The sequence below is a fragment of the Equus quagga genome, unplaced genomic scaffold, assembly GCF_021613505.1.
Source record: "Equus quagga isolate Etosha38 unplaced genomic scaffold, UCLA_HA_Equagga_1.0 HiC_scaffold_276_RagTag, whole genome shotgun sequence".
Lineage (NCBI taxonomy): Eukaryota > Metazoa > Chordata > Mammalia > Perissodactyla > Equidae > Equus > Equus quagga.
The window spans coordinates 2925-22914 of record NW_025793415.1 but is presented as its reverse complement, the minus strand read 5'-3'; the positions used below and the strand labels follow the sequence as shown (position 1 = coordinate 22914).

General features: G+C 47.9%; 1 protein-coding gene across 15 annotated transcripts in view; it reads left to right on the top strand.

The window, feature by feature from the left end:
• LOC124232142 (protein FAM156A/FAM156B-like) overlaps window positions 1-16638 on the top strand; it is a 67909-nt gene extending 51271 nt beyond the window's left edge. For 6 of the 15 annotated variants that reach the window (XM_046649112.1, XM_046649105.1, XM_046649109.1 and 3 more), the window contains 3 exons: window positions 5046-5231; window positions 6557-6702; window positions 11378-13408. In XM_046649112.1, the coding sequence (XP_046505068.1) occupies window positions 11498-12139 (642 nt within the window). In that variant the 5' untranslated portion in view covers window positions 5046-5231; window positions 6557-6702; window positions 11378-11497 and the 3' untranslated portion in view covers window positions 12140-13408. Of the gene's footprint in view, window positions 1-2861; window positions 3142-5045; window positions 5232-6556; window positions 6703-11377; window positions 13493-16221 lie in introns of those variants that run through there. The other 9 variants (XM_046649114.1, XM_046649113.1, XR_006886780.1 and 6 more) reach the window with 8 other exon arrangements.
• Window positions 16639-19990: the final 3352 nt, after the last annotated feature.

The window sequence follows — 19990 nt, the reverse complement described above, 5'->3', positions numbered from 1 at the left end:
GGGGGGGGGGGGGGGGGGGGGGAGAGGGGGGGGGGGGGAGAGGAGGGGGGGGAGGGGGGGGGAGAGAGGGAGAGGAGAAGGACGAGTACAAGCACGAGCGCACTGGCCACTTGAGGAACAGAAAGAGGTTTTGGTTGGCTGGAATATCAAGTGGGGCGTGGAGCAGAGGTAGGGGTCTGCTGAAGATGAGGCATTTGGGGGCAGGAGGCTGGACGTTATCCTAAGAGCAGCAGGCAGCCCCTGCAGAGTTTTGAGCAGGGGTGACATGACCAGATTAGGATTTAAGAAAGGTCCCTCAGGCAGTGGAAAAGAGAACTTGAGGAAAGGGCCAAGATTGGTGGTGGTTGTCAAGGAGAGAGATGAGGGTGACCTGGACTAGGGAACTGTAGTGATGGAGAGAAGTGTCCACATCTTCTTTTAGAAAGACTTAGGAGGTCTAATTGGCTGGGCTTGATGATGACGGGGGAGGGGTGAGAGAGGCAGCAATCAAAGATGGCTTTGAGGATCTCTGGCCTAAGCAGCTGGGTAGAAGGCTGCCTTTCACTGAGTTAGGCAACGCCAGAGGGGGTGCAGAGGTGTGGGGAGTGGGGGTGGATGGATTCAGTTTGGGCATGTTGGGTATTCCTTGCCTGTGGGCCTCAAACAGTTGTTAACCTGAGTGACTTGGGGGAGCTGACCTAACCTCTCTGGGCCTAAGATGCCTCATCTGTGATAGGACAGTGCTACTAATAATTAGGAAAAATGACTAATTTCTGTTTTCTTCATTTAGTCTAGGAGAACGTTCTCCTTTGATACAGCAGAGTGCTGGTTTACTATCAGGTACTCCCTAGGTAAAATGGAAATCTCTCTACTTGAAACAGCACATAAGACATTGACCAGCTTCAACTAGCTTTGCTTCCTTAAAACAGGTAATCGATTAATCAAACCTTGCCAGGTGGGAATCCGTAGCCCCAGGATGACCCCGGCCTTCAATAAGGAAAAATCTGGTTTCCAGCAGCCCCGGTAGCTTGATGGACTGATTTGAGACTAGCCAATCAGCTTATGTGGACCCAGCTGCAGCTCAGTAGCTCCTAATTCCTTAAATTTTGCCCCGAACCTTGGATCGGGGAGAGAGATTTGAGAGCCTTGCTGCCCGTCTCCTTGCTGCTTGACCCTGCAATAGAACCTTTTCTTTTCTCAAAAGTTGGCGCCATGGTGTTGGCTTCGGTGTGCATCGGGCGGTGGACCTTGCCCCGGTAACATGCTAATCCATCTACCCTCTTGGTTTTCCATATGTGCTCTGTGTATTTTCACCAGGCGGCATGTGTTGCCAACATTAAAAGAAAAAAACATTCAAAGTAACCAGTGTTGATCATCACACGTGTGCGGTATGATAGCCCATCAGCCTGTCTCTCAGAGAAACAGCCCCCCTGCAGACCCTCCAGTCTTCCTCCTGTAGCCCCTCACTCCCTCCAGAGGGTTGGGGGTAGGGCCTTTGAGACTGAGTTTCTCTAACACTTTTCTGTGGCGTCATCTCCAGCGTCCTGGAGGTTGTCTAGCACTTGTTAACCGCAGTCTGCCTATGGGCCTGTCAGTTGGCTCAGGAGGTCTGTAGTCTAGGAGAGAGGATTGAACCGGATATGTGGATCTGGAAACTGTCAGTGGATGGCTGAATAGCAGGGAGGTGATGAAGCCACAGATACCTAGGTTTGAGTCAAGGCTCCACCACTTAGTCCTTGTGTGACTTTGGGCAGGTTACTTAACCTCTGTGGTCAGTTTCCTCATTTGTAAGATGAGGACGGTGAGCATATTCTGGGATAATGACTCAGTTTTGCTTCCTTCACTTAGATCATGACAATATTACCTTTTGAAAACTATAATGTGCTCCCGGAGTGTCGATTACTTCCAGGGTAAGAAGGGAATCTCTCTACTTACCCATGTACGTGCTTGGACAAGCATGAAAGATGCCGTGCTCATTTTTACCGTGTTGACAGTGTTGAACTTCACCCCAGCCCTGAACACAAACCGCGGTAAAGAAGTCTCTGCAGGCTTTTGTGTTCTGGAAATGGCTTACCCCAAAGGACCACCCTTCCTCTTAGGACTCAGAGAAGGCCTGCTGTCCACTCTTTGTCCTACTTCCCGTAAGACCCGCGGATGACTCCTGGTATACCTGCGACAAGGCCAAACACAGACCTTTCTCCTTTGCTGAAGGGCCAGATAAGAGACCCTCCAACGCCCTGTTCTTTGTCTCATGAATGATAACTGAGATTAGAAGTCAGTCCTCCTGAAACTAGCTAGACAGCAGAGATAAACATCTGTTCAGCTGAAGGAGACTTGCCCTGAATGCAGAAACGATCCCACACTGTGAATCTCCCCCCTATAACGGGTCTGCTCATTCTTGTGAAGTGAAAGGCAAAACCACCCAACTGTGACAGTCTGATCTTCAGATCTGGGGTGCGCCCCCGATCGCGACAGCCTGAATGAAGTCCGTCTCTTTACTAGATTGGTTTCTGTCTTTCCCAGTGTGATGATGTGCAAAAACGGTGGGTAAGAAAACAAATCGGTAACAGGTGCTTCTCCTCCCGTGTGCACTCCCAAGTACCCAGGTACAGGAGTACCCAGGCTGTCACGGGAGAAGCCCCTCCTTCCATTCCCCCAGCTCAGCACCCACGTGCGTCGTCGTCAGTGAAGTCACCTCCACCGCCGGGTAACTTCCTGCGTTCTCAAGAAGCATCCCTCCCGACCCGTCCCGTCCCTGCGCTCCTGGGACACCGCTCAGCTGCGCGGCCAGGATGGGCGGGCTCAACCCTTCTCTCCTCCGAGCGGGTTTTCTGTCGCGGGTTCCCCCGGCCGCCCACGGAGAGGAACCCACTCTCCCTCAGGCCACTCCCGGGTCCCTCCCCGCCCACTGCAGCCCGTGGGAGGCTGGGGTCAGAGGACTTGGCTCCTCTTTAGAGTCCCATCCCTGTGACGTCAGGCGCAGCCGCCAGACCCTCCTTCGGGGGGCGGGGGGCGGGGCAGCCTCCCTAGGACGTCGGGAGGATTTCTCCTCTCGGTGGTCTTAACCCTTCTATTCCCGGGGGCCGCGCTTCTTCTCCTGGGCTGAGGATGGGAGGCAGCGCACTGGCTACTGGACGGCGGGAACCTGATCCGCAAAAGAACGTGCGTGAGCCCGACAGCCCCAGAGACAGAGACGGACACACAGACAGAGAGAGGGGTGATCGCCCTAGAACAGTCCCGGGGCGCGTTGTTGTCACGGGACCAGAATCCTTCTCTTTGGCCGACGGGGAGGTGTACTTTCCAAAGGAACCGTTGTTTTTCTCAGACGCCCTATCGCTTCGATATCAGAACGGCGGTTTGACAATTTGTGTGGCGTATTTCTCCTTCTCTAGTTGAGGGTTGCCATTTTTAAGCGGAGAAGGAAGATATTGACGCTTTCTACGGGCATCGTTGGACGCCCACCGCCCCACCCCCGGGATATAATTGGGCTAGAGTCAGTGTTCAACGGGTTCAGAAATAGTCTGTTTCCTTGGCATCACCTCCCTCCCTACCTCACCTCCCACCCCACAGAGTTAGGCAAAATAATTGAAGTGTTTTCTAGGAAACCTACATTTCCCGTATTGAAACCATCAGAGAAATTCTTTCTAGGAGGTGTATGAGAGAGGTCATGATGTGACATAGGAATAGACGTGCTTTTTTAATAGGCTCTGTAGTTCCTGCATTGATATGCAATTGTTTAGACAATTTTTATCAGATGGCTCTACAAGCTGCAGTGTATAATATTTAGAGAAGGATGGTATCTTTGGTCGTCCAGTTTACTGGAGTACAGCCCATCCAGGGCAACAGACCTCTCCTGTGATCAGAAATTTGTTTTTATAACTAGTCACAGAATTCTATTTACATTTCCAATACAGTTTCCTTACATTGACATATTCCTACTGCGTACATTTGGGGGTTGGGGGTGTGTATATGTGTCAGGGCTGTTTTACTTGTTTGTTTTGTCAAAAATGGAAAAGTGAATGACCTTGTGTCCCTGAGCCTTTCAGGGTAACCAGCAACAGAGAGAAAGGATAAAAAAAGAAAGGATTTCCTTTTTTCTTTTTTGCTGCGAAAGATTCGCCCTGAGCTAACATCTGTTGCCCATCTTCCTCTCTTTTTTTTCCCCCTCCCTGAAGCCCCAGTACCTAGCTGTATATTCTGGTTGGTAAGTCCTTCCATGTGAGCCACTGCCGCAGCCACAGCATGGCTACTGACCGCCGGGTGGTGTGGCTGCGCGCCAGGAGCGAACCGGGCCACCAAAGCAGAGCGCTCTGAACTTGAACCACTAGGCCATCAGGGCTGGCTCAGGATTTCCATATTTTAAGGAGTAGATTTTCGGCAGCTCCCTATCCAAAGGGCAGGGTCTCTTACCTGGAACGCCTTGGTATTCCCTAAAACGTTTTGTGACTGGTTGTTTTAGGGAAGCACGGGTTCTACTGTTTTTAGTTGGATGTTGACTACATTTAAAACTGTACTTGCGATTGCATGAAATAGGTAAGTTAAAACTTAAAGTCGCAGTGATCCGTTTTCTTTCCCCAGCACGTGGATGCAATACAAACTCAAGAGAAATGTTCAGTTTAGGCAAGGCCAACGTGCCTGGCAAGGAACATTTATAAAGTGAAGAAGCCCGATGTGCTAAAAGGACATCTAAACTGTGGTCATTTGAATCAGCATATCATTTAAGGGGGAAGGAGAGCCAAGAGTATGTATAAGGTGGCGAATGCGAGTTAAAACAGGTGACAGTATTAGCAGGGAGAGATTGGTGTAATGAATAGTGTAGAGAATTTTGTATTTTAACAGAGCTAAGTGAAAAATGGTCACCACCACTACCTAGCTGTGTGACCTTGAGTGAGTTGCTTACCCTCTCTGATCCTCAGTTACCTCATCTGCAAATGGGGACAATAATATTATGTATCACACCACCCCCAGGAGAAGCCATTCCTGACCATCTGGGTTACGGGGCTCTCTTCTGTGTTCCGCCCACATCTGCCTCGGCCCTCATCACGCTTGTTTCGTCTTGTCTTCAGCATGGCGGCCTGCCCACCAGACTGTGAGCTCTTCTCTGAGGACTGTTATCCTGCACGGCATCCCGTGCGCACAAAGTCTACCAAAGCATGGATCCTGGAGCCTGGTGCCTAGCAGGTGCTCCGAACACGTTTATCCTGTGAGTGATGGTGACAACCAGCGATGCACACAGAGCAGTGTAGCTGTTGGTATGCTGTCGATTTGTTTATTGGAAGCAATATATCCTAATGAGTGGGCAGAGCAAATCTCTCAGATCAATTTTCAATCCAGCGGCTGTTTGTGTCTTGTATCCCCCACCGTCCAGAACCTTAATGTGCCAGTGTAACACCCACTTTTTCCCTTCCTAGTGTATAGCTACCGTTGTGCCAGCTGTTTCTCACCTGGAAATAACATGTTGTAAATAAGCAAACACAGAAAATTCTCTGCTCAAATTTCTGTTCGTTCAAGGGGGCAAGGGGCATCATGTCTTCTCTCCCCACTCCGTCCTGAGTGCCTAGTGTCCGAGTATTCCTCACATTTTTCCCCTTTATATTGTATCTTGGACAGTCTTTTACTTGCTCAGGATTAGGTCTGTGCAAGGTTGGGGCTGCACTGGGTAATTCGCTGAAGGGACTGATGAACAGGTGGGCCCTTGGTAAATATTGGTTGGAGGAATCCAACCTGGACGGCCAGGTTATCTTATTTCGTGGGTGAGAGGTGTAGATGTCACTCTGGCTTCCATCAGCAGAATGGACGATGTGAACCCGCTGCTCAGTGCCCTTGGGTGGGTCCACGTGTCCTCTGTCACTCGCAGCAGGAGACTGTTCTCCTTGTGTCCCTCTTGCTTTCTGTGGCCACTCCTCCTCTTTACCCTTCCCCTCTGCCCTCCCTTGTACTCCCACTGCTTTCTCTTTATATGTCCTCTGGCCCACGACACTGTAAGATCCCTAACGAAAGAACCACGTTTCATGGGTCTCTTCCTTTCCTCTTTTGCACTCAGAAGAGGGCATCAGCGGTTGTTACTGATTTAAATGTTCTTTTGTAATGACACTGCTCTGAAAAGCATCTCCTTCGTTCTAGAGTCAGTAGGATGGAGGTTTTCTGTGTAGGCACCAAAAATATAGGACACCTGTGTACCAGGTGCTGGAGAATCTCTTTTATTAACCTGTGTGGTTTGCATCGCTACAACTCAGACTCATTTTTCCTTGGCTTTGCACAGGGCTGGGAGCATGGTTTTCAGCACTCGGTGACCTTGGACAGATCTCAGTCTATTACCCTTAGGATTTTGCCATTCCTGGAGAAAAAGAAAAAGTCAGACTGTTATTTAAAATGTTATTAAATGAAATATGATTCTTTGAACAGAAACAAATTTATTTTATAATCGTTTTTCATATCATTATGGAAAGTTGACAGAAGTATCGCATGTCACTGGTTTAATTGTCAAGATAAATACAAGTATCTTCATAGCATTCATCACCCCTGACATAGGAGGTGCTTACCTGTTTAGTTGTTTACTTTCTTCTCCCCACACCAGAATGCAAGCTTCATGAGAATGGAGAGTCTGCAAATTTTGTCCTGGGCAGTATTCCCAGCACTGAGAATGGAGCCTGGCACTAGGAAGTGATATGAAATATTTGCTGCGTGAGTTACCTGATCGCTGGACCAGCTCTGGACGTGTAGGTCAGCCCCCAGGACATTCTCGCCTGCATTCTCTCCCTCGGGATTGCTTTCTAAGTCAGGCTTTCAGGGAGGCCGAGAATCCAGGGAGGCCATGCCACCAAGAGTGCATGCATCTGGAGTCAGGATGCACCTGGGGTGGAGTTCTGCCCCTTGCCTGAGGTGTGATCTTGGAGATGTTACTTAACCTCTCCACACAAGCATTTCCACCTCTGTGACGTGGGAAGATATGGATTCTGCGGGGTTGATATACTAAATGAGATGTTTCCGAAGGGCCCCGCATTCTCTTTATTCCGCTCGACAGATAGTGTATTTATGAATGCCCACTGAGGTCGAGGGCTCTGTGATGGGTGAACAAGATAAAGTCCCTGGCCTCTGTCAGCTCCTGGGCCAGTGGGTGAGACAGACAAACAACCACCTCCGACAGCTGAGTGAGGTTGTGGCTGGGATAGGAGAAATACAGGGTGTTGCGGGAGCTCAGAGGAAATCCCCCGTCCAGGATGTGAGGAAAGGGGCAGAGAAGGCTTCTTGGAGGACATGCTGTCTAAGCTGAGTCCTGGGGGTGGAATAAGAGGCGACAGTCTTGCTAACAGCCATTCCATTCCCAAACCCTTCACCTAGGACTGCCACAGACGTTGCCCCCCACACGCTCCTGACTGATTGAGGAGTGGGGATGTGACCCAGTGCTGGCCAATGAGAAAGGAAGGGAATGTTTGCCCGGGGCGGGGGAGTAGCGGAGGGGTGGGGAGGGGGCGGGCAGTGGCTGCTTCTGGGATACTTCGTTGTTCAGAGGAAAGATCCGGGATTAGAAAGTCCTTTTCTGTTCTTGGATATCTCCGTATCTGGATGTCGATCCTGGAACAACCACTCCAGAAAAGGACAGATCAGAGAGCTGAAAAGAACCTGGGTCCTTGACACCATCACTGGATCCCAGAGTGTCCCCCGCCTGAAACCCCCTCCTCCAACAGTCCTAATCAGAAAGGCAATTCACGATCATACAAGATGAAATCAGGAGGAAGGATCATTTTGTATGATCGTGAATTGCCTTTCTGATTAGGAATGTTGGAGGAGGGGTTTTCTCTTTACTCACAGCCCAAAGCAGACTTCCTGATACAGTGAGCATCGTGGGTTTTTTGGTTGGTTGGTTGGTTGGTTTTTGAGGGAGTTTTGATACCGTGTAGTGGGAAAGGGCTCAGGTTCTGATACTAGACAACCTTCCTTCCGACCCAGTTCTGCCACTTGCAGTCATGTCATCTTGAGAAATTCACTTGGCCCCCTGTGCCTTACTATCCTCACCTGTGAAATGGGTTTAGTATTCTTCATCATAACAATACCAACTGAGAGGGTTGTATTTGTGAGTATGTAATGAGGTAATGCAGTGAGGTTCGTAGAAATGTGCCTGGCATGTTCCCTATCCTTACAACTACTGATGCTGCCGTGGGGTGGGTTGCAGGCCAGGCTTTACGCTGCGAGAGCTACAGTGAAGAACATAAAGATCACCTTAGACATCTCTGTCCAGCCCTAGAGGTTCTTTCTTTCTTTGCCACGGTCTTCTAGCTTTTCCCTCACACGTGGACGACCCCTCAGCAGAAGGCTGGCTCTTCCATTGTGGGTCTCTGACCGGGGAACCTCAAATACACGTCATCTTATGTTGTGTGCATCCATTCAGTTCACTCTAGTTCTGTTCTCAGATAGGTAGGGGCTGCTTGTGTGCAGGGGGCACCCCAGGACAGTTAGCAGAGCCTGTGGTGTTCTGTCGGCTCCTGCACGGCGTTGGAAGCTCTCTGTGTCCTGGTCCCTGGTTTTCTCTCCAAACTCTTCTCCCTCCGCCCCAGAAGTCAGTTGACACGCACGCTGGATTCCAGCGCACACTCTGCCACTTCAGCCATCCTCTCTCCTTCAGCCTCAAATGCCTCATTGTAAGATGGCAATCACTCCACTTACTCGAGAGGTTTGTTGAGAGACCTACAGGAGATAAGGGATCTGAGACACCCAGCTCACGTTACCTGGCACATGGAAGGCACTAAATAAACGGCAGCGTTCTCTATCACGCTTCTTTAATCCACAGCATCCGGCATGCAAATGGTAGGCTTTCCTTCTCTTTTGTTAGGCTGAATAATATCCCATTGTGTACATATACCACATTTTCTTTCTCCACTCCTCTGTCCGTAGACAATTGGGCTGTTTCCATTATCTTGGCTGTTGTGAATAAAGCTGCAGTAAAAATGGGAGTGCAGGTATCTCTTCGAGATCCTGATTTCAGTTCTTGTGGATATATACTTAGATGTGGGATTGTTGGATCATGCGGTGGTTCTCGTTTTAATTTTCTGAAGAACCTCCATACTGTCTTCCATAGTGGCCACTCCAGTTTATGTTCCCAACAGTGTACAAGGGTTCCCATTTCTCTGCATCTTCACTAGCACTTGTTATCTTTTGTTTGTGTGTTTGTTTTTTATAATAGCCATCCTAACATGTGCCATGAGGTATCCCATTGTGGTTTTGATTTGCATTTCCCTCATGATTAGTGATGTTGAGCACCTTTTCATATACTTATTGGCCATTTGTATGTCTTCCTTGGAGAAATGTCTACTCAAATCCTTTGCCCATTTTTAACTGGCTTATTGGTTTTCTGGTTATTGAGTTATGTAAGGTCATTATTAATTTTGAACATTAACTCATCAGATCTATGCTTTGCAAATACTTTTGCCCATTCTGCATGTTGCCTTTTCACTCCGTTGAATGTTTCCTTGCTGTGCAGAGGCTCTTTAGTTTGATGTAGCCCCACTTGTCTATTGTTGCTTTTGTTGCCTGGGCTTTGGGTGTCATTTCCATAAAGTCATTGCCAAGACCAATGTCGTGCAGCTTCTAGGAGTTTTACAGTTTCAGGTCATCTGTTTAATCTTTAATCCGTTTTGAGTTGACTGGTATGTGTGGTGTAAGATGGGGGTCCAGTTTCATCCTTTTGCATGTGGATATCCAGTTTCCCCAGCACTATTTGTTGAAGAGACTGTCCTTTTCCCGTTATGCATTCTTGGGGCCCTTGTCAAAGATCACTTGGCTGTATATGCGTGGGTTTGTTTCTGGGTTCTGTTCTGTATCATAGGTCTATACGTCTGTCTTTATGCCAGTGCCATACTGTTTTACTTACTGTAGCTTTGTAATAAAGTTTGAAATGAGGAAGTTTGATGCCTCCAGCTTGGTTCTTCTTTCTCAGAGTTGCCTTGGCCATTCTGGGTCTTTTGTTATTCCGTATGAATTTTAGGATTGTTTTTCTATTTCTGTAAAAAATGCCAGTGGGACTTTGGTGAGAATAGCATTGAATCTGTCTATCATTTTTCTTCTTAATCTGTTATATTAATCTGTGGATTACATTGATTGATTAATCAGTTCTCTTCTTAACCTGTGGGTTGCATTGGTTGATTTTCAGTAATTGACCCACCGTTGCGTTCCAAAGTTAACCCCACTTGATCAAGGTGTATTATTCTTTTCGTATATTGGTGGATTCGAGGCTAGTATTTTGTTGAGGAATTTTGTGCTTGTGACAAGAAAGAATATTGGTCTGGAGTTTTCTTTTTCTGGGACCAGTGAAATGCTAGCCTCATAAAATCAGTTGCAGGCGTTCCCTCCACCTCTGTTTTCTGGAGGAAATTGTGTAGAATTTGTGGGGGTTTCTTCCTCTCAATATTTGGTAGGATTCACCAGTGCTACCACCTGGGTTTTTTCCCCAAAGGTTTTCAACTACTGATTCACATTATGTAGAAGATGTGGGACTTTGTACACTATTTCACCTTGGGCGCATCTTGGTACTTTATGGGTTTTGAGTCGTGGATCCGTTTCTTCTAAGTAGTTGCATTTATATATGTTAAGTTGAATGTAGTGTTACCATATTTTTGTCCTTTTCATATTTGCTGGGTCTACAGTGAGATCTCCTCTTTCATACCTGCAATTGGTAACTTGCTTCTTCTCTCTCTTTTTCGTCTTCATCAGTCCTGCTAGAGGTTTATCAATTTTATTGATCATTTCAAAGAACCAGCTTTTGGCTTAATTGAGTTTCTCTCCATTTTTTTTTTTTCCTGTTAGAAATCTCGTTGGTTTCTGTTCCTACTTTTTAGTAAAATCTTATTTATACTTACTGGGAATTTTGAGATGTTTTCTATAGGCTCGAGCAGCCTTTTTAACTGGGTGAAAAGTCAGTGAGGATGAGGGAAAATTTAAAAGGGTGTGTCACCATGGTGCAAACGCTTACAATTTAGTAAATGTCTACTTTTTGCAAGTATAGGAATGCTTATGAGAAGAGGACGTGTTAGTCACACACTGATTGTTCTTTAAATTATGCTTCAGAATAATTTGTAAAAAGTCAGCAGGGCATTAACGTGATTGACTGCCAGCGCATCGTTTTGCATTGTGTCATATGGGTGCAATAATTGATCTCATTTCTGAAACCCTTGTAATAATAATATATATTATATGATATATAATAAACCCCTATAATCATATGCCAGAAGTATTCTGAGCTCTTGAGATGTAATTATCTCATTTAACCTGCAGGACAATGCTAGGAAATAGGTCTCATTATTATCCCCATTTTACAGATGGGCAACAGAGGGACAGAAAGGTTGGGTAAGATGAATAATAATGGAATGGATTTTCTTTCTTCTCTTGTCACTGTGTGTTGCAGTCTGGATTCTTCTGGCTCCCCACGTTCCCTGCTACCTTCTAGTTCTTCGAGAACCTTCGTCTTCACCTTCCTCTCCAGACCCCAGGGCCGGCTGGAGCTTCGAGCACAGACTAGACCTCCATGGATCCCCTCCAGAAGCGTAACTCAACGTTGATTTCTGAATCTTCCCTGATGACCTCTGAAGAGACATCCAGGGAAGTCACAGCAGCCTCTCATCCTTCCTTCTCAGGATTGCTAATGATGGGCATCAGTGACCTGAACCCCCATCCTAGCACCAACTACTCTGCCCCTCTACCAGAGGGGCTGCTCCAGGAGCGGTACAGAGATGAGGAAATCCTGCAAGAGAGGCGGTGGAAAAGGTCAGCATCCCCTCAGGGGAAGAAAACATTCCTCGGGCACATGAGACGGAGACACCTCGATCACGTGGCACCTTATCAGGTTGAAAGGGAAGCCAGAGTCTCTTCCTCAGATGGTAGAGTTCAGAATAGATTCCGGTGTGAATGTCGATACTGCCAGAGCCGTAGGCCGAGTGTTTCTGGGATGCCTGCGGAGAGGAAGGGGGCCCCACATCCTTCCTCCTGGGAAACGCTAGTACAGGGCCTCAGTGGCTTGACCCTCAGCCTGGGTACCAACCGGCCCGGTCTTCTGCCGGAAGGGGTGCTCCAACAGCAGGAGAGAGAGGAGAAGCTCCAACTGGAGATGCGGCAGGAAAGCAAAAGAATGTTTCAGAGGCTCCTAAAACAGTGGTTAAAAGAAAACTGAGACTCTCATCCTCATGTGATGGAGATCTGAATGGATTCAGACGTGGATGCTGGTGTTGCCAGATCCTGGGCGTGGATTGCTTTTGGGGACCAAAGAGTAAGCAATAGTTGGAGGAGTGACAAGACCAGAGTTATGACTGGAAATCCTGTCAGCACGAGCCTTGATTTGATCCCAGGAAGGTCCTCATCTTTCCTGCCTGGAATTTCTGGATCACTCTGGGGCATTCTATGGCAAGGGAGACTGCAAACGAGTGGTCCTTAACTCCTGTAATATGGCTCCCATGATGCATGTTGTCACTTTCACACCCTGAATCTCTGTCTTTCCTCCTTACTTTGTGTCAATAGGATAGAAACTGCCTCTGTACTGAGAATGCCTTGTTGCTGTGTGTGTGCTTTTGTGCCATTTTATTGACTGCTTCCAAGAAGCAGCACTAGGTTTGGTGGAATGCACGGGCACTAAACTTAGATCCAGTTTCCAAGATCTGAGGCTAAACAAAGTGTGGGAAAAGGACGTGGAGCTAGAACTTGGGGGTTCGCCATTTGTATCGTATGGTTTGTATAAGCTATTATGAGTATGACGAGCTTAAATGTAGCTGTTTCCCTGCTCCTTAACATCGAGTAGTCTTCCCCCTTGAGGGAATTTCTGATGGGTTACCTCGTCGTCGATACCAAATAAATACACGTGTGAAAGGAAACTAACTTTAGAATTCAGGTTTGTTCATCCATATTGTTTTGTCCTTTGTTAGATCTGAGATCACTACATTTAAATCCCAGAGCAGTAGATCAGAGTGAACCAAGAGGAGCTCTAAACCGTGCGCATTTGGAACAGGGGAGGAGGGAGGGCAACAGAGAATACCATCAAGCCACTATTTGTGGCCCTGCAGCGAAGCCAGCCTTCAGGTCACCCAGGCAGAGCAAATGGAAGAGAGCCCTTCTGCCCATGGAGAGTTGGAAGCAGAGTCTGCTGCCCACAGTAGGAGGTCCTGCCAGATGGTGCTGGTGCCCCTGGCACGCAGACTCCCGGGGCCGTTCCTCGTTGCCTGGTATCCCTGGGTTGGTGCAGGCAAACAGTAGTTTCATGCCTGCCGCGTGAGAACCAGAGTGTCACTGAGTTATTTGACAGTCGTATTTGGATTTAGACATGTGCCTTTTCATTTCAGGAGGCACGAATGATTAAATCTACCTTTTCCCTCCACAGAATCCAATGATGTGTACCCAGGAAGTGACCATGCAGTTCTTCTGAACTGAAAATAAACTCTGCTTTCCGTTAGTCTGTGTCTTCATGTAGTCCCCAGAGCTGTGTTGCTGCAAAAAATCTACACGTCTTCTGCAGACAGAAGTGGCTTGAGAACAGGTACGTTTATTAGATTCTGAACTTGTCATCTCATCAGAGAGCTTGGGAGCTTAACTGACCCTGCCAGGCTTGTCTCCCAGCTGGAGGGGAGAAGGTAAGTAAAGCAGGGCTTTTCTTTCTTGAAACTCAAAGGCCTAAATTCGGACTGGTCATCTGCAGTGTGTTTAGAAGGGGTAACACGGCGTTTCGTGTTTATTGGTTGTTTACTAGATGTCAGACAATGTTCTACCTGTGTCCGTAGATCAGCTTATTTAATCCTCTCCCACAGACCCATCATTTAGCAAGATTCGATCCCCATTTATGAAGTGGGAAAGCAGAGTATAGAGCAGTTAGGGGACTTGCTCAGGGTCACACAGGCAATAAGAGGGGTGTGGCACACAAACCTAGGCCGACTGGATTCAGAGCCCCCGCTCTTAACCATTCGCCGCACCGTAACCCCTTCAAGGCTGGGGGTGAAGCATGAAGAGCTGGTGACTTCAGTGGAAGATTCACTGCTGGCACCACATAGCCTTGGTAACGTACATCATCGGATCCTCCCCACAGTGCACTGGGGCAAGGATAATATCCCCACCTGGCAGAGTTCACAGAAGTCATAAAGTGATGGCCTCACTCCAGCAGCCACACCCGGTCAATCCTGCCAACCACAGTCTAGCCACTCATGAAGGTTGGCATTGTCTCCCCTTACCTCCCCCACTCCATGCTAGGCTGGCTGTTGGGGCGGGGAAGTGAGGAGGAGCTGTAGAGCCCACCCCTGGCCTTGGGAGTTGAGCCTTTAATCAGAGAGAGATCTGACACCCATAGGTATGGTGGAGAGCCCATCATTGATCCCCTGTGCGTCTCGGTTGCTGGGAGATGAGAGGAGTGAAAAAAGGATCATGGTGGGGTGAAGTGGACACTGGGGGCTTGCTGAGGGAGGTCCTAACTGCAGAGTTACCCATGGACTCCAGGAGAGCGCATGGATATGGGTGGGCGGGTGTAACTGAGGGAGTCAGCGGCACCACCCCTTCCCCATCTCAAAGTCTTTGTCCCCACTCCCGTGTATGGGGTGTAGGAGGAGACCTGGGGTCACATCTGAGACAGCATACTGTCCCAAGTTATAGACCAGGAGCCGGAGTCTGGTGGTGTCCAGCAGGTCAAATTCTAGACCAGAGACTGAGCCAGAGGCGCCAGGAAGCAAGAAAATATTGGGAGAGAGTGGGCTTAAAATGTAATGCCCAGATAGAAAAATCAGAAGGTACCTATTGCAAGTAAAGAAGTCAAATTATTAAATTAAAAACCTTCCCACAAAGGAAAGCCCGGGGCCAGCTGGCTCCATTGGTGAATTCTATCAAACGTTCAGAGAAGAAATAATACCCATCCGTCACAGACTCTTGCCGAATAGAGAGGAGGAGGGAACATTTGCTAACTCATCCTATGAGAACAATATTACTCTGCTACCAAAGCCAGACATGACATCACAAGAAAACTATAGACCGACATCCATCGTGAATATCGATACATAAATCCTCAACAAAATATTAGCAAACCCAGTCCAGCAACATTTACAAAGGGGTATGCAACACAACCAGGCGAGATTTACCCCACGGTTGCAATATTGGCTTAACATTCAAATTCAATTAAGGTAATACACCACATTAATATAACAAGGGACAGAAACCATCCGATTGTCTTGACAGACAAAGAAAAAGCATCTGACAAAATTCAAGACCCGGTCATGATTTAAGAAATGCTCAACCAACTAGAGATAGAAGGGAATGTCCTCAATCTGATGAAGGACATCTACAAGAAACCTGCTGCTCCCATCACATCATATTTATTAGTGAAAGAATGGATGCTTTCCCCTTATAAGATCCAGACCAAGGCAAGGATGTCTGCTTCCCCCACGGCTACCCAACATTGACTGAAGGTTCTAGCCAGTGCCAATATGCAAGACAAAGAAATGAAAACATGGAGAAGTTAGAAATGAAACCTATGTCCACGCAAAGACTTGTGTTCAGATGTTCACAGCAGCATTGTTCGTAATCGCCCGAAAGTGGAAACAATCTAAAAGTCTGTCGACTGGTGAACGGATAAACAGAATGTGGTATTCCCATAGAGTAGAATACCATTGATCCATAAAAAGGGCAAACTTCTGATTTCTGCTACCACTTGGGTGAGCCTCCAAAGCATGATGCTACGTGAAAGAACCCAGACACAAAAGGCCACTTATTGCATGAGTCAGTTTATATGAAATGCAAAGAAAGGGCAAATCTGTAGAGACAGAAATTAGATTAGAGGTGCCAGAGTCTGGAGGTGATAATGGGGATTCACTGCTAATGGGTATACGGGATCTTTTTGGGGTGACGGAAATGTTCGAAAACTGGGTTGTGGTGATGGTTGCGGATCTCTGTAAATTTACTAGAAGTCACTGCATTGGACCCTTGAACTGGGTGAATTTTGTGGTATGTAAGTTATACTTCAGTAGAGCTGTTTAGCAAATGTAATACAAATATCCACGGAAGTCATCCAGGAAAAGGTACGTCGTTGCTTATATAGCACTAAGGAATTCCCCCCCCCCCCCCCCCCGCCTCGTTCCATGTTCTGGGTCCTGCCTACGTGACCCATCATCACCTGCCTCCTCCAAGTGTACTAGATGCTCCCGCCAGACAGAGTCACTGTACACATCAGGGTAGAAGGAGTGCTGGTGAGTGCACACATGTGTGCGTGTTTCTCTGTGTGTTCATGTGCAGGCGCCCTTTGGGTGAACATAATGGTTGACTCGCAATTCCATGGCTGAGGGAATCCACCCTGGGTCTGAAATGCCACTCAGGTGTTTTTCTGTTCTCCATGAATCCCCTGGACCCGGCTCAGTTTCCCTGAGCCCTTAGCTTCAACCTCTGGTCACAGGAAGACATGTAGAGTGGTGAGGGGTCTCGTCCCCCTATAGGGAACCCTGCCCGAGCTCAGTGACCGGGTGGGGATGCGCAACAGAGCAGTGACCAAGACAATGGAACTCCAGCCACCTTTCCACCCCAAGGCCCTTCTCCCTCCCCTCCACCTACCTGGGGGGTCACGTAAGGAAGGGGACGTTGGGGCATAAACACACTCCTGAGTCCTTGAAATTGTTCTAAACATGGCTGTAAAATAAAGTAAACATGTCAAAAATAGCTCTCAAAAGAGAAGATACATATTAATTTTTTTTTAATCCAGAAATGACAAACATGGCTCTAAAGTCCAAAATTCTATTTAAAACCAAGGGAGGTGAAACACAGCGTGTGCTTATGCTTCTCAACCTCGCGCGGCATCACATCTCCCCTGGAGCGGTTTTAAAAGAAGATGATGGGGGCCGGCCGGATAGCATAGCGGTTAAATTTGCTCCCTCCGCTTCCGCAGCCCAGGGTTTGCTGGTTCAGATCCCGGGGTGCGACCTACACACCGCTTATCAAGCCGTGCGGCGGCAGGCGTCCCACATATAAAGTAGAGGAAGATGGGCATGGATGTTAGCTCAGGGCCAGTCTTCCTCAGCAGGAAGAGGAGGATTGGTGTTGGATGTTAGCTCTGGGCTGATCTTCCTCAAAGGAAAAAAAAAAAAAAAAAAAAGGTGGCGCACCATCCCCAGAAAGTCTGAATTAGTGGGTCTGGAACGTGGCCCTGGCATGAACATTACTGGAAAACTTCTATGAAAGGCTAGATTGCAGCTGTGGAAACAGAACCTTCCTTCTAGGGGGAAACCTAAAATCGGAGATTTGAGACTTCTCTTTACAAGGAGAGCAGGTTTGCATCATTACCTGCTGTGCTTGGCAGATATCTTAGGAAAGGAAAAAATATGACAACGCGAATGTGTGTTTTAAGACTGACACTGTACTTGCTGTTCTCCACGTTCCTGAAATCAAAATTTTGAAGTTAAAACCCATTAGTATTTGCTAATGAAACATCTAAGTTTTTATTTCTCGTCCAGCCATTGTGCTTACTTTAAAATTTGTAAAGCATTGTCTAGGTGATGCCATGAGACACGTCACAACATTTCTTTGAAAATTACAGACGACTAGATTTGTATCGGTTGATGCAGAAGGATCTGCCGTCAGGCTTATCTGCTAAGTTTGTTGAGTTGCATTTTTTAACTTTTTATTATAATTTATGTTATCAAAGTAATTCACACTCAGATAAAAGACCATATAGGACCAGGATATTTATGATGAAAAATAAAATTCAGCAATCCCTTGTATCATGCACACCCATGGACTTTCCTCCGCCTCCCCAAACTTTCTCTTTCAGCGATTTCTTCTGGATATGCATCTCCATATTCCCAAATAATGGGCTTATACTGCTATGTCTGGATTCATTGAGTTTAGACATTATTTGTTGAGTTCTTACAGAAGATGAGGATTTCCCTCTCTCAGGTATATTGCAGGGCCCAGGTTCTCCTTGGAGTTCCTGTGAGGGGCCCACCCAAACCGGTGCACACGTCTCTGCTCAGGATGTGTTCAGAGTGTGTCTGCCAAGAACGAGCCCTCACAGGGGACTTTATGCACATCTGTGGCAACATGAAGATCATGGTTTAGCCTTTTCCAGAGCAGGTCCAGGGAGTCACAGGGTGGTGGAAAGCACACCTAGCAGCATCCCCAGGGGTTTGGTTTAAGGAATCGGGTGGATGGCAGTGCCCATCCATGAGACAGGGGTCAAAGGTTTGGCGTCACCTGCATATTTGCAGGGTTTGTGGGACATCTGAGTAGAGATGCCCCATAGGTCTCAGCCTATGGGGAGGCCCTGGGGCCCAGCTGAGATTTCTTAGGCAGACGTGGTGATGAGAAAAGCTGTCACCATACAAGGGGATACAGATGAAAACAAGTCAGATGGGGGACAGTTCTGGGTGGTGATGTGGTCACCCACGGATCTTGTGCTGAGTGAGAAGAGCACTGGGCAGAGGTTGGAAACCAGGAAGAAACAAGATTTAGCAGGGGATCAAAGAAAAAGGACCAATGAGGAGACTTGGAAGTAGTGGTCTGAGAGGTAGGAGGAAAGCCAAGAGGGGCTGCTGTCACAGACGCTGAGAAAGGAGAGCATTTTGAAAAAAAGGAATGTTAACTGTGGCCAAGACAGCATCGGGTACTTTGGGTTTGGCAACATGGAGCCCGTTGGAGAATTTAGCAAGGGGATGGTCCATGGATGGGGGCATATTGAGGGGGAATCGAAAGGTAACCAAATAAGTATGCTGTTGCAGTTTACACTTTCAAGAAGCTTGGCTTGGAAGGAATCAAAGACACGGGGTAATAGAAGCAGATGGCCATGTGCTTTTCAGGGTATGTTATTTTCTGTCCCCAACAATGAGAGAGAAAAACATCAGGATGCAGGTTCCAGAAATCCCTCACTGTCGGGAGAACTGTTGAGTAGATGACAGAGTTATCAAGAGTTGGGATAAGCCTCACAGGTGATTCTTCAAGTTGAGGAGGGAGGAATGGGGGTTTCAAAGCAGCAGTGGAGTTGCAGGGAGACTTCCATCCCCTCTTCCCACCCTCATTCTTACCTCCGGGACCCATGGAGATGTGTGTGGACTGAGAGATACAACATCTTCCAGGTAAAAGGCCTCCAATGGGTGGTGTTGGGGAGAGTCCAAGATTGAGTTAACTCAGAATAGAGTGAAATTGAGGGGGGAGGGATTGGGAAGCTTTGGCAAAGGCGGCATCAGAGGGAAGAGAGTCCTGCTGGGGGAGGACACAGCAGTCCTGTGGTGAGGGCAACGGATGTAACGGGCTTGGGTTTGGAGTGATGGCAGGGGCTGGAGACAAAGGCATTTGAGTGGCCTTGAGATTCACACCGAATGTCTGCTGCAAAGATGTTACTTGATTCAGGACGCTAGAAGCACAGAAAGCTATGAGAAGCTAGGAGAGGTTTGGCCTCAATGTTTCATATCTGTGGCGAGGAGGCTGTGCTTTGGGGTCTTCCAGATGACGAACAGAGGGGCTGGTCCATAGAGCGAAAGAACAGAACTCCCTTGTGATTCTGGCCCCTGCAAAGGTGAGATATCAGAGTCTCTAGTCCTCAGATCACCATGAAGGGGATGCAAAGGCCCAGGGCTCGGGTGGGGCGCTTTGGAAGTGCAGGGAGAGGCCTGAGTCTGAAGTCTTCAAAGATCTTACACAAGGGCCACCGGTATCAGGCCACCATCAAATAACCGAGGTGTATGCTTTCCAGCAAAGTAGCAGGGTTCAATCCAAAAGAGATTTCTGCCAGAGCGACCTGTGCACAGCCCAGGCACTATCGGAACTCGAGGTCTTTGTGAAGGACGTCCCGTTTTTCCATAGCTCCTTAACCTCTGTTTGGCCAGTGGGGAAGGATAGGACTAGATCTGAGAGGGCGCCCCAATGAGGAAAGGATACCAGGTGGGGCATGACTGTGACAGGGGGAGAACCAAGCCATTCCTCCAAGTTGGCCCCCTTAGCTCCCCGGGGTGAGACACAAGAGCCGTGGTGGCTTCTTTGGGACTAGTTCCTGGTTTCCATTTGAAAGGCTCCTGGGCCT